The sequence below is a fragment of the Electrona antarctica genome, assembly GCF_951216825.1.
Source record: "Electrona antarctica genome assembly, chromosome: 23".
Classification (NCBI taxonomy): Eukaryota; Metazoa; Chordata; class Actinopteri; order Myctophiformes; family Myctophidae; genus Electrona; species Electrona antarctica.
In genome coordinates, this window is record NC_136804.1 from 22,935,352 (window position 1) to 22,950,476 (window position 15,125).

At 43.2% G+C, this 15,125-nt stretch overlaps 1 protein-coding gene across 2 annotated transcripts in view; it reads right to left on the minus strand.

Moving 5' to 3' along the window:
* Nucleotides 1-2,008: 2,008 nt before the first annotated feature.
* Nucleotides 2,009-15,125, minus strand: part of sema3c (sema domain, immunoglobulin domain (Ig), short basic domain, secreted, (semaphorin) 3C) — a 93,025-nt gene continuing 79,908 nt past the window's right edge. For both annotated transcript variants that reach the window (XM_079494648.1, XM_079494647.1), the window contains 6 exons: nt 13,056-13,144; nt 11,058-11,099; nt 10,504-10,661; nt 7,559-7,626; nt 5,515-5,645; nt 2,009-3,323 (listed from right to left, as the gene is read on the minus strand). In XM_079494648.1, the coding sequence (XP_079350774.1) occupies nt 2,898-3,323; nt 5,515-5,645; nt 7,559-7,626; nt 10,504-10,661; nt 11,058-11,099; nt 13,056-13,144 (914 nt within the window). In that variant the 3' untranslated portion in view covers nt 2,009-2,897. The remainder of the gene's footprint in view (nt 3,324-5,514; nt 5,646-7,558; nt 7,627-10,503; nt 10,662-11,057; nt 11,100-13,055; nt 13,145-15,125) is intronic.

Below are 15,125 nucleotides of genomic sequence, written 5' to 3' on the forward strand. Positions count from 1 at the left end.
TCGCTTGTTTCTTAAAAGGGACATGGGGACCTGTCGTAGGAAAGGTTATACACTGGAAAGCCATTTATTTGCATTTCAGAATGAAAACTTACCTCTGCGATTTGCAGATACACTCGTGGTTATTTGGTAGACTAGGTTGAAATTCTATATACACACAGGGCTCACATGTAAACAAGAAAAAGAAAAAGAAAGAGAGGACATGACATTAAGTTAAAAGCATAAAACAAGAGAAGCACTGTACACAAACGACAAATAATATTTATCTACATTAGCTATGCTTACAAAATAATCTGGATTCTATTCACATGAAATGGGGAAAGTCAACCCTGCAACATCGTAAAAGCACGAGGACGGTTAATTATCTCATTGATAATATTGATGAAGAATTCACCCTTATTAGTCTCAGAAAATATGATTCTCAAGAGATATTCTTCTCTGTCAGCGTCAATGCAGAGTACTCCAATGTTCAGGTACTACTAGCATACATTTAAGAGAAAAACTGTGTGTCTGCCAGCTGAACTGTTCAAAGGATTTATAATAGCCTGTTCTGTTGTTAATGATGAATTTCATACACATACTCAGTGGTGGAAAGTAACTATGTACACTTACAGTACTTTAGTTGTGTACAATTTTGAGGTATTTGTACTTTACTTGATTTCCAATTATTTTACTCCTACTCCACTACATATCGAATCCAAATATTGTACTTTTACTCCACCACAATTATTTGAAAACTTTAGTTACTAGTTACATTGTAGACTTTGATTATTATTACCCACAATACATACATTAACAACTTCAGCCGTATATACATTTTGTGAGCTTGTAGATCTGCCATTTTCAAAATATCTTTGAAAACTTGAAATGGGACATTCTGCATGATGAGTACATGATGCAATGCTTTTGTTCTTTTACTCAAGTACATTTAGAATTCTGGACATTTACTTGTAACAGAGTACATCGCAGTATTGATACCTTTACTTGAGTAAGAAACGTGAGTACTGTTTTCCCACCAGTGCACATACAGGCTTGTCAGGCTACTGTAAATATGCATCTGTGCTGGTAACAAGAGGGTATATTACAATATGGAAACATTGAATTATCTGAATTGAATTAAATTAATATGAGGCTGTTGTGTACAGAGATGACGTAAGGCGTATGCAACAAGAACAGAATGAATTGTTCATAAGTGATGATTCTGGTCAACATCTGACTTGGACGTGGACTTTGGCCAACCCCTGATATTTGGATTTCTCAGCTATTATTTTATCAAGGCCATGCTTATCGGGGCAATCTGTGACTTGTTAAGACATAGTCTTAAGTATATGGTGCAAGAGGAAAGACTAGAATGAAAAATGGTTCTCAGGAATGGACGCTCTGCATAATGTTAAATATGACCACAACGGACAGTCAGGACTAACCCTGTTACGCTTTGCTGAGAAAACATACTCTACAGCACTTGTTCCCATTTGTGGGTCACGGACATTACTATTATAATTTTTTGGGTCCCTATATTTTTTGGTTTCCTATGTTTTGTTTATAATTATTATAATTTTTTTTTTTTTTTATAATAATCCCTCAACAGTGACCTCTGCTGGCAAATTGTTATGTCATATATGGGATTTGTGGACTGTTACATCATAGTCCACAGGCAAATCAGAGCACTTGTTTGAGCCAGAAAACCCCAGACCACAGAAAATCTACTGAATGTTAAAAGTTCAGGTTTTTTGGGTTCAATTGAGCTCAGAAAAAAAGAAGAAATTACAAAAACCTTTTTTTAGCAATATGTCAACATTTTAATGTATTGTATTCAGACAGCCAGCAATGGGTAGAACGCTCCCCAAATAATTTTGGCTCTGTGAAATATCTAGGGCAATCTGCATTCAAAGATGTTCCTAGAAGCTTTGTCATTGGTCGAAAAAAACCTGTCGCAATGACTAAGCAATCAGGAAGTGGACAGGCAAATCGACCAATGACAAAGCTTCTAGGAAGATATTTGAATGCAGATTGCGGCCCCTAGGAGCGTTCTACCCATTGCTGGCTGTCTGAATTGGAAAAAAAAAGAAAAAAAAAAGGTCATTAAAATTGTGACATATTATTGCTTATAGCAGCTTTAAGAAGTAGTGAAAAGAGCTGATCTACAACGTCTAATTTATCTTCTGGGTCTCGGGCCAAAACATTTGTGAACCACATACTGTACAATATGTTGCTATGCAAATGTCTGTATAGGACCTAGTGGAGCACAATGTAGCGCTGAGCATAAAAATCAATAACATTCATCGCAAAACATGCATATCTCTCTCTGTCTCTTTCATGTCCCTTAAAATATCCATTCCGTAATTAATTTGCAAGGTTTCAACTTACCTTAGCTTTATTGGATATTAACTTGTTTAGGATATTGGCTCAGAATCCACATTTTGCCAATATCCTGTTGGCCCAATTTCTTTTTCTATTGCTTATATAATAATAATCCGATCATCGGCCACACCCATGTCTTAAGGTGTATTATCGTTAGTAATGTCAGCTGGGACCACACAGTTTGTTAGTATCACCTATAAACCCGACAGGGTCACTTCAGTTTGCCTTGTGACTGCGACAGGACACAGTGACATTAAAATGATTGTGTGCGCGTGCCGTGCGTGCGCCCGTGTGGAAGTGTGTGAGTATATCTCACAGTCTTTCAGGTCAAAGTACGTCATGCATACAGAATGAGATGGGAGAGGAGATATCTCTGAATTCTCTCTCGACTTCCGCAGTTAGTTACAGCACCACAGTGAGAGTCAGGGAAGCTGGCTATCGAAAGGTCCTGTAACGTCCTTCTTAGAAATCAGAGGAATATGTGGTTCTCAGTCTTGTCTCTATGTGGCCATAGCTTTCACGTGTCCTCTTCCCGACCGTCAGACATCCGGGAGGTGGTTGCGTCGGTTCCGACTCCTGCGGTCCAGCAGGGGCTTGAGCTTGGCCAGGTCCCCCCGCAGCGGTCCCCCCGGGCCCGGGGGGGCCTGGGGCTGGTGCTTCTGCTGCAGGTTCTGGAGCTGCTTCCGCTCCTTGCAGTACTGCTGCACGGCCAGGCTCTCGGCGGGGCTGAACGCCGCCAGCAGGGACTTGGGGTGCAGCGACGAGGCCCACGCCCACGGCGACTGCTGCTTGTCCGTCAGCACGCTGACCATGGCCTCGCTCAGCACGCGCAGGCGGATCTTGGCCACGGTGCGCTTGAAGCCGTTCTCCGTGGTCAGGCAGTAGTACAGGCCCTGGTCAGACAGCTGGGCCGAGCGGATCAGCAGGCCGTACTCGGTGGAGACCACGCGGTCGCCCAGCTTCACCTGCGGACGCAAGACACGGCCGGGTTATTAGAGCCCTGGACGGTGGCCGCTGTAAAGGCTAACTGTCTCACACAAGGGCCGAAGGCATGGGGAGAGACTCCGTTTTGGACCCTGTCCGTCCGTCCGTTTCTGTGTCCGTCCGCGAACAGCTAATCACCGGCACCGTTCGCTTGATCGCAGTCCAACTCTGCACACACTCTCCCTGGATGCCAGAGCTGAACCTCTGCCCCACAGTTTTCACAGGGGACTGTTATAGCACAACCGGGAGGCTGACTTTTGCAAAACACATTTTTTGACGGTACACCTATAGATTTTGTCCAAACGTCACACAAATCGGCACAGAGGGTATCTAATATAGCCATTAAACTAAACGGGTCTTGGCTGATTTTTGAGGGGCGCTAGTCCCTCCTATGCCCAGCTTTGTGGGTCTGAGTGAACACAAACATTGGCTTATGATTGGCTGATCACCCCATAGCGATGATTTGATTGGCTGAGCAAAGTATTGAAGAAAGAACTTTAGCGACATTGTGCGAGACTTATTGTCAGTATTGGCTGAGAAACAAGGGCGTCTATCCCGTCGACACCCTTCCATCAGCTCCCAGTGCTTACTGCGCTACTCATCCAAGGAGCAGGCTGTTGCCCGGGATCCAACCCAGAGAGACACAACAGTATTTCAAGGCCAAATCCTATACTTTAGGCTTATTATGATCTATTAAAAACACTGATGGCCAAGTATATGTCATTCAGGCACTCTGTTTGCACGCGTTCAAGGACTCAAGCTGCTTAAGGTGTGTCAAATATTTATGAAATGTCTCCCTGCTGCGAATCCCCTCGTTAGCCAAGGTCCATATCACATTTTATCTGTATCAACACTCATTAGAATAATATGCTGCAGCCAATAAAACACTCCCAGTGTCATTCCCCAGGCAATGCAGGCCCGGATCAAGGCAGTGAACTCAAGCGATTGGTATGACATACTTGATGTTTGATGTAATACTACTATGTGGATGGATCGCTGTGATGATGGGATGAACAACAGATACCTCATTTCATTCATTTATTATCACGAGGGATTTTCATATTGCCCTCCGCCGTTCATTTAGTTGGTGATAGATCAAAACTCAGGGAGCTAGTAGTGTGTACGTTTGACGAGTGGTTTAAAGTAACTTAGTACATTTACTTGAGTACTGTACTTAAGTATAATTTTGAGGTATTTTACTTTACTTGAGTATTTCCAATTTTCAATAATTTTACTTCTACACCACTACATCTCAGAAGCAAATATTGTACTTTTACTCCACTACATTTGTTTGAAAACGTTAGTTAGGCCTACTAGTTACTTTTTGTAGATTTTGATTATTAGTACAAAACATACATTAGGCTACCCACTTTAGTCCTAAATACATCTCGGCCATTTGAAAATAGAAGATCTACAAGCTCACAATGAGTCGCATTGTGACACATTGTGAGCTTGTAGATCTGCTATTTCAATAGATTTTTTTTAATACATTTGCAAACTTGAAATATGGGACATTCTGAATAATGAGTACTTTCTACTGTTGGTACTGTTTGTCTTTAAGTACATTTTGATCCCAATACTTGCATGCATGTTGAATTGTGAATGCCAACCTTTTCTACATTGGAGTATTGCTACTGTTAACCCTGTAACACCCGGATTAATGTCTACTTGCAAAAAAGAGATTTCAACCTTACTACTACTTTTTACTACTAGGACTTATCAGAGGAAATTATGTAAAAATGCACATTTATAATAATGTAAAAGGTAAAAGGTAAAGGTTTCATGACATTCATTTTCATATATTTTTTCTTTTAGGTTTTATGACCTCAATTACACCCACACAACCTGAACTTTGAACATTCAATGGATATCCTGTGGTCTAGGATTTTCCGTGTGTGTTCTGAAGCCTTTTGAGCTGCAATGAAAACAGGCAAACAGGCCTCAACAGTGACATCTGCTGGCAAATTCCTGTGTCATATATTGAAAATCTACTGAATGTAAAAAGTTAATTTTTTTTGGATGCAATTGAGCTCAGAAAACCTAAAAAAATAAGAAAAAATACAAAACATATTTTTTATGTCACGATCCGTTTAAGCAAAACATGTGAGTAGTTTTTCCAACACTGGTGACAGATCAGGACTCAGTGCGTGTGTGGTTTGACCTCGTCCTCACCTCTTTCCTCCTGTCGTTGTCCCTCTGTATGAGCCAGCGGATGGAGGCCTGAGGGGACTTGGGCAGACACTCCAAGAACGTGGTGTTGTTTCTCACACCGTACTGCGTCATCTCCACCGCGTTTCTGTAAGCTGACCCACACACACAAACACAGTGCACACACACACACACATACACAGTGCACGCACGACACACACACACACACACACACACACACACACACACACACACACACACACACACACACACACACACACACACACACACACACACACACACACACACACACACACACACACACACACACACACACACACACACACACACACACACACACACAATTTAGGCATTTAGAAGACGCTCTTAATCCAGAGCGATTTACAATAAGCAAGAACAACACAAGGTAATGTATCAAATATCCCGATTTTAACGGGTCAAGGTTTAACCTAACCTTGCGTCACCCACCTCGGAGGAAAGCGGAATGATACCTTCCCAATAAAAGCCTTGATGTGGTGTAGTGCGAGTCACGCGTTTATTGGGAAGGAATAGCTTGTTGGCTTTCCACGTGGGAGACCTGGGTTCAATTCCCGGGTGTTACATATGCACACAGAATAACTTTTCCTACTTCCGGGGCCCTTGCCTACTTCCTTCACAGGTGTTACCGATGATACTAATGAAGGCTCCTCTGTTGCATTTAGTGTGCAGTGGTTCTCAAACTTTTTACCAGCTGCTATGCAATAGCAAGCTGAGTCTATACTCGATGTGCAAGCTAGTCCAGTAGTCCTCTAGTCCAGCTGGTTTTCTCATTGGCTGATGCCTGTGCGCACCGTAAATATGTCCGGGCGGAAACGACCGACTCAGAATACAATAGTTCCGCCTTAGAGAATTTTGGTTCCTACCTAAACTACTGCGCTGAAACTGACACAGAGGCAGTTATAGCGGACCCCCGCAGATAATAATGCAGCTGGTAATTAATTGATTTCATCAATTTGGGCTTGTTTTAATTTCAAGTTTCCCCATAACTCTGAGAGTGAACAAATGGATTTATACACTCTCCGTTGCATACCTGTATGGGGCCATTTGGAACCCACTCAAGGACACTTTGAGAGCCACATGGTGTAGCAGAGTGTTTCCAGTGAGCCAACAGCCACCATGCACAATAGAAGCATTCTGGCTCTGTTTGAATGGAGCCGAGACTTAATTAGTATCATCGGCGACTGTAACACCTGAAGTAGGGAAAGGGCTTGGATATAGGAATTATATTAAGACTCATTCTGCGTGCATAGAGCCTATTATTCAACTGTTTTCGCTGTCCACAGCCAAATGGTTGGTCACTCAGCAGGATGAAATGACCGGCAGGCTCATTAGTTGCGATGGCCATATGGCTGCTTCCAGAAGGCTGCTGTTAATTTATAGACACAGCCTGTTTGAGGGGAGATGGAACTCTGTCTGGCACGAGAGCATTAAACTACACTGATTATTCATAGTCAAAGTACTGTCGCAGCATTAATTGCCAGGTGCCAGCAGTGCCCACGTATGCGCACAACTTCGTGAGTGCAATTCTGACGCACCGCCATTCCGAGTATGTGGCTTCCACGAGCGGTCAGGGTTAGGGTACGAGACAGGGTTAGTAATGCTGTGAGTCAGAATGGGGGTTCGTCGGAATAGCGGGCTTCGTAATGCCGGTGTGTATCCGGTGTGTATTTAACTGCATGCACGTGTGCGTGCAGTTAAAATAACTTTGGAAAAAAAGTTTTTTACATTTTTGTAAATGTACATTTCTGCTAAGCAGCTAGGCTTTGAATAATTTGGTTAATGTGACTGAAAGCTGAAATGGATGTAGGGAAATGACAAGCACATCTGCTTTATTTTTCAAATATAATTGTTTTGTATATTGTTATTATATAATATATATTGTTTATAATTGTGGGAGACATCATGTCTGTCTTGAGACGGAATAAGTGCAATGCAATAATACAATGCCTTGCCAATAAAGGCTTGTTCGCCGAGTTTGCGGAATTCAGTGGCTTTGTTAATTGCATACCTTTCAGATTGAAACCTCTGCACTGCGTGAGGGGATTGCCATGCATGATGTCCTGTCTCCTGCTTCTCCTAAAAAAAGAACAGATCTTATTATATATTATTACTGAAGGGAAATTTCATTGTTATTTCTCTCAGCATGGAGAGGACACTCGATCATACTGTATGCGTCTGGCAGGGGAAAATACCAACATGAGCAGATCATGTTTTTGTGAAGGAAATTGGGTGGCTTTGTGTTTTGGCTGTACGACCGACCAAGCTAAACTTGACCTGTGGCTGACGGGAATGTGGAGACTCACACACACTGGGCTGCTCTAAAGAGGTGTCATGTTGTGTAACGGAGGGCTGTCACTCATGCCTCGTTGTCTGTGTTATGTCTATCAGGAGAGGATATGCCAGGAGAAAAGCATTTTCATTTGGTGACATTAAATCAGAAACAACCGCAAGTATTCCAAGATGGCACCGTGCTATGGCGACACGCTTAGAGCAGCTCTCGTGGTCTTGTGGCCATATTGAATGTTATCTTTAAGACTGTGTGCTCAGTGCGCTCAGAGCACAATGAACGTCATTGTATTTATAGGACTACATCCTGAACCCGATTAGAAAGTGCACGCTTGGGAAGAGTACCAGGACTTGCCCTCCTCGCCTCATGCTTACATCTAATTCGTAGGCTACTTTTGTGTCGATGTGTTAAATGTGTCTTCTCGGTTAAAAACGTTTTTGTTTTAGGCATAATAGCCCCAAGAGCTGTCAGTTGCTATCGCTAATCATCTGCATACATGCGTGTTCAACTTAGGGTTGCCATGTATGTCTTTTAAAACAAGCCTTACTCCCACACATTTTTACCAATGAATTTCCAAAACTTTTCCAAAACTATATTTAAGCCAATTTCCAGACCTATATAACAATCATTCAGTGCAATAATGAGTCTCTTTACTCCTATGTGCAATGCCCAAAATAAAGCATAGAATATAGAATGGTATAATTCCATTGATTCCAAATTTCGTGCCAAATCTTTTGCAGGCTCAGCAGCACAGCAGCACATTGTGTGAGCTTGTAGATCTGTTCTTTTTGTCACATCCAGTACACATTAGGCTGCAATCACGCAACCCGTTCGGCGAAAAACGACTTCTGTCACATATTGTGTGTAATGTTATACATATTTTGGAAAATATATATATATTTTTAAGTGCATATCCAAATAAATTCCAGGACCCTTGAGCTTTTCCTAAATATTTTCCAGGAATGTCATGCTTACAAACAATGTGGTGGTGCATTGGTTTGAATCTATCCACGTGGTGTACCTTAACACATTTTATTCAAAGGGTAAGCAGGGACATTGTATGCCATTTTTACAGCAATGGTACAACCCCTTCTTTTTATATTTTCTCCAATAATTCCCTTCCACCCCTCCCCAGCCACCCACCATCGTACCCACGAGGCCAGACATACAAACAACAGTATGTACACATGTATAAAAATAATAAGTTGGGTATACAGTTTAAGACATAAGGAAACAAAACACTCAAAATTAAAGAAAAAAAAAGAAAAAGAAAGGGAGGGAGCATAAAGAATATAAGACCTTAGTTAGCTCATTTAAAGGGACACTTCACCCCTTTTACAACCAGATCTTATTTTAATGATGTTTGGGAGACAAGAAACACTTTCCTGGGGGTTTTTATGCGGGTAATATGTGTTTTTAGATATTTTAGTATTGGTGTGTACAAGTGCACACTGTCCATGATGTCATGGACACTGGGCTCACTTACTTCCTGGACTACATCAAGGACTGTCTAAGAAGGACGAGATGCGAAGACCGTAAGGGCGACGCCATGTTGCTCACATGGTGCTCCATGGAAGGAAAGAAACATGCGCAGTTGAGACCAGGAAGTTGGACATGACAACCCATCACGCCCAGCAGATGGCGTGATGCCAATGAAAGGAGAGATGCTTGTACATATGTCACATCCGACCAACATTACTGTCTGTGTGATGATCCATGCTGGGACTTACTTATCCATTTGCTGTTAAAACGTTAATATAAAAGGTAAAATGCAATGACGTGACATGATATATACAAGCATATCTCCTGTCAGTGGCATCACGCCATCTGCTGGGCCATTTGTGCCATATCTATGATTTGTCATATCCAACTTCCTGGTCTCAACTGCGCATGTTTCTTTCCTTCCATGGAGCACCATGTGAGCAACATGGCGTCGCCCTTACGGTCTTCGCGTCTCGTCCTTCTTAGACAGTCCTTGGACTACATGTCTCAGTAAGACAGCCCTCCCCCTATCCACAAGGAGGAGCAGTGCACCAAAGCATTATGGGAATTGTAGTCCAGGAAGGAAGTGAGCCCAGTGTGCATGACATCATGGACACTTTGAAATACAAAATATCTAAAAACAGATATTACCCACATTTTAAAAAAAAGTGTTTTCTTGTCTCCCAAACATCATTAACCCATTTTGGGGCGGGAACCCTTTTTGGTGTTTTAAGCATTATGTTATGCTTTAGCTATTGAAAAATAGCAGATCTACAAGCTCATAGCGCGGCACCGAGTGCCTACAGTATAGGCATAATAGAATAGAATCGGTACCGAGTGCCGCGCTACGAGCTTGTAGATCTGCTATTTTTGAAAAATCGTGAAAATGTAGTGCAAAGCTTTGAATATATTCTTTCAGAGCCAACGTTTATAACTCAACTCTTTGCTTCTGGGCAGTCCCTGGAACAACATATTTTCAGATGGGGGTTGGCAGCCAATTACATAATCTTGGGGGTCCTTGAAATTAAAATGTTTGAGAACCACTGACATAGAAACATGGGTATTTCGAGAAAACTGTCAGGATTTAGTTGGCATTTGTAGAATCGTCCTCTAGGTCTAAATGGGTTAAAATAAGATCTGGTTGCAAAAGGGGTGAAGTGGCCCTTCAAGACCCCGTGGTGTACCTTTTACCCGTGGGGTAGAAGCGGGAGCAGCTGAGCCCGTCCCAGGCGCAGTAGGGGTCCCGCGCCAGGCAGCAGTCGGCGCAGGCCGAGCCGTAGGCCTGGCAGCGGTGCAGCGACACCTGCGAGACCCCGTACTCCGAGCTCACGTACAGCTGTTGCTGTAAATGTAAACATGGAGGTCAAAAGGTCAGCAGGCCCCATTTGTCCTAGAATGAGTGGAACGACTGACGGGAAAACCAGCTAGGCCAGTCTCTGAGAAATGATGGTTAATTATTATGCTTCATTAAGCTATACTTTATGTTGACAAATAAAAAGAAGATATACAAGCTCACAAAGCATCGCGAGGCGTTGTTGTGAGCTTGTAGGTTTTCAGCACGGGAAACCAAGGTATGACAACGTATAAATTAGACATTAAATTACAGCATTCCTGCTTTTTCTCTGCAGTTTCCATCAGCAGTCCAATATTTTCGACTTTGAACATTATACAGTATAGACATAATAGAATAATATGAAAATGGACGGAAAGTCACAAAATGTAATGTACAAACTCTTACTTTTTTCGGGGAAATCCTGAGGTTTGTTACTTGAGCGTGGTCCTGAAAAACAACACATACCCATGTTATGTTTGTTTTTTTGGTATTCATTAGTCGGAGACAATCTGTCTTTCTCACACATTTATCTCGTTCAGTGGCACAAACATCTCGAGGCTTTCTTTGAGCCACAGCTGGCTAGTCATTTTGTAAACAGATCGTAACGGAGGATCAGAAAACCATGAGAAAGTTGCCTCTGTTGTCCAGATGTCCATGGCTCCTCTGTAGAACTAGAACCAGACTGTTGTACCAGTATGAGTCCAGGGCAGGGCTAACCTATGTCCGTACACGGGGCCGGTTCGATGCCTCTCGGCGCCCAATGCGAGATTAGTAGAGGTCGCCCACACATGCATATTTCATTTATTTTTATTTTATTTTATTATTTTGAGGGCTACACAGCGCCCCTAGCGACCTGGTGCCCTAGCCAGGGAACTGTTCCGCCTGCCCCGCAAATTTTATCTTTCATATTTATGTTATTATTTTGATCATAAGATCCAATTACTGAATGTCTCCAGGTTTTCTTCAGAATATGTATGACACTGATTTAACATATTATGGCATATTAGGACTCCACTAGTACTAGTGGTTCTCAAATGTTTTACTTGCCAGCTAGCTAGGACCCCCATAAGTCTGAGACCTTACGCCTTACGGGTCCATTTGTGCACTCTTATGGTCATTCAGGGCTGGCTGGCTCTTTATGCGTTTCTGGTAATATTTGCTTTTACATTTTTATCCCACGATTTTGTAACCCATTTTTTCAACCAGTATCAATTATCTAATGTAATCCTGGAGTGTAAACTCCCTCTGCCAACCTGGGGAGAGCAACGGACTGACCTCATGCTTCCTTCAATGCATGAGCGTCCAAGCTGCTTCTTTTCACCTGACAGGGGGGGGAGTTTCCCTGGTTGGACGTAGTGCGTGGAAGGAACACATTATTCCAACCGTTCCTTTCCCCTCCATCAGGCACCCCGTCTGGCCAGGGGCAGGCAGTTTAGAGACCAGGATTACTGCATGTTTTTGTTGTGAGGTTACCTACCCTAGGGGACACGGGGAGAATGCTGTCCTTGTATGCTGTCCTCTAATATCTTGTTATGTCCGTTTTGTTTAGTGTTCAATGTCCAGGGACTACGGATGGAAATTATCATCTCTGCTAAATCCGGTGTATTTACGCTAAATTTTTATGTAATGTTCATTAATATACTGTGTCCCGTCCAAATAAACCAATAAAGTAAAGTAGAACATGCAAACTCAGTTGCTCAGTGGCGTTTTGAAGGACCCGGAAGAACGACGAAGTCTTCCGGGTAGTACCCCTCGAGCATTGATATGATTGGTTGGCTCCTATCATGGTACCCCTCACGCTGTTCTTGTGGTACCTCTACGTCACGTCATTCATACATTTAACCTGGGCCCAGCCCGCCTGCAGTACCACGTTTTGACCAGTAGGGAGACGACTTCAACGTTGCCCAGCCATTCTGGGGGCTTGGTCACAACACACAGCACTTTCCTACGTCCTAGTTCACGTCTCGGGTCCCGGTGGACCTTCACAATAAGGGTTTTCACTTCAAAAACGCTGGAAGAATGAATTAATTAATACCTAGCAGTGAGTGTGTTAACAGTTTGCAGGAAAAAAAAGCACAGGAAAGTACAGTTCAATAGAAGGTCAGCTGTTCAGTATGTTTCCCATCACCCCTTGCTTCAAATCATCCACCTCCTGAACTCATTCTCTCTCTCTCTCTCTCTCTCCTCTCTCCTCATCTCCCCCCCCCCCCTCTCCCCCCTCCCCTTTCCCTCTCTCCTGTGCCAGAGTACTGTGTTGTTGTGGCCAAGCTCGCCCCGTTCTTTGCTTTTGATGTGAGGTGCGCCGGGAAATAAAAGAAATGAGAGGCAGGCAGACAGGCATATAGGCAGGCATACAGGCAAGCAGACAGACAGGCAGGCAGGCATACAGGCAGGCAGACATACCTTAAACACTTCCAGCTCCTCTAAGATCAGATCTTCATCCAAGGAACGATTGGAGGGCAGAACGATGACCTTCTGCACTGTGCCTTTATCTGGGAGACGGAGAGAGGACACACACACACACACACACACACACACACACACACACACACACACACACACACACACACACACACACACACACACACACACACACACACACACACACACACACACACACACACAGTGAAATAAAATACACAAAACCAAGGAGATGGTAATTTCAACAACCACATAAGAGAAGAGATATACACCTATATACCCTCATGATGACCACAGGCCCGGGAAAGACCTCGAGACACGTTCACTGAAATTAGAACGCAGCGCAGAAACCACCTCGGGGAACAAAACAAACCCTGCAAGTCTGTTTTCCTTCTCTCGCCCATGTTTGCTTATGAATTAGACATGATAGCCACGACCGACGGACCGACCGGCATATCCGCAGCAAAGTCAGCTGTGGTGGAGAGGTGGGATGTGTGTGTGTGGGTGGTGGGGGGTGGGGGAGTAGGAGATGGGAGTGCTTAACTCCACACAAGGGAAAGACAAGAAGGGCCAGGGAGAGGGCAGAACGCAACACCAGGGAAGGACAAGAAGGGCCAGGGAGAGGGCAGAACGCAACACCAGTGGTGGAAAAAGTTTAAAAAAAAATTACTTAAGTAAAAGTATCAATACTGCAATGCAGAACTACTCCATTACAAGTAAAAGTCCGGAATTCAAAATGTACTTGAGTAAAAGTACAAAAGTGCTGGCATCAGAATGTACTGTCTTAATGTACCAAAAGTAGAAAGTACCGGTACTCGTTATGCAGAATGTCCCATTTCATGTTTTCAAATGTATAAAAATCTTTTGAAAATTGAAAATGTGTCATTTGACAGATTTGACATTTTACACATTTGAAAACTTGTGAAACGAAACATTCTGCATGACGAGTACTTAATACTTTTGGTAATTTAATTACATTTTGATACCCATATTTTTGTACTTAATGTCTTACTCAAGTAAATATAGAGTACTTCTACATTGCAGTATTGATTTTTACTTAAGTAAAGAATTTGAGTACTTTTTCCACCACTGGTTCTACAGACGGTCCTGGCATCCGTTCAGGAATTCAGGCAGGAGAACAGAGGAGAATCAGAAAGGAGAGGCTGGCCTGTCCGATAAACACAAAGCAGCTGTGAGAGAGAGAGAGATAGAGAGAGAGAGAGAGAGAGAGAGAGAGAGAGAGAGAGAGAGAGAGAGAGAGAGAGAGAGAGAGAGAGAGAGAGAGAGAGAGAGAGAGAGAGAGAGAGAGCGAGAGTGAGAGAGAGAGAGATAGAGATAGAGAGAGATAGAGAGAGAGAGAGAGAGAGAGAGAGAGAGAGAGAGAGAGAGAGAGAGAGAGAGAGAGAGAAGTGAGAGACTCCCTGGCTGGCTGGCTGCGTACCGAATGCAAACTGTTGGCACACACAGAACACGCACACGCACACAGGTGCAGTGTGCACTCATGCGTGTGCGCCTGCAAACATCCACATTTTCAGTATACACATAAGGGCGCACGTACCAGCTCAGGCGGTAAATGGTGCATTTATATATCGCTTTTATCCAAATCGCTTCACAAAAAAGATTGTGCATTACATTCACCCACAGTCTTGCTCATAAGGACACTTCCGACACCAACTCTGGGTGGAGCCCGGGTTCGAACTGGGAACCTCACGTTCTCATCTGGCCACTCTACCCCTGAGTCACTGCTGCTGCCCAGTGTTCATTAGTGTTCATTTAAGACAGAAGAGAGTCATTTGTACACACTGGAGTTGAAGTAATTTATATAAATTCTAGTTTTTGTTATCTCTGACTCTGAATGACCTCTCCCCATCGGTGACCTAACAATATTCTACTTGCCAACTTTCCAAGTGTCTGTTAGCTCTTAATCGGCTAGCCCGCTTATGGGACTTATGATCCCACTGCAGTCATTTGCTCGTGAAATGTCTCGTAAAAAACAAGGGTTATACATTTTATTAATATATCATGTTACTGCGAAGAGCAGCTGCCTCCGTG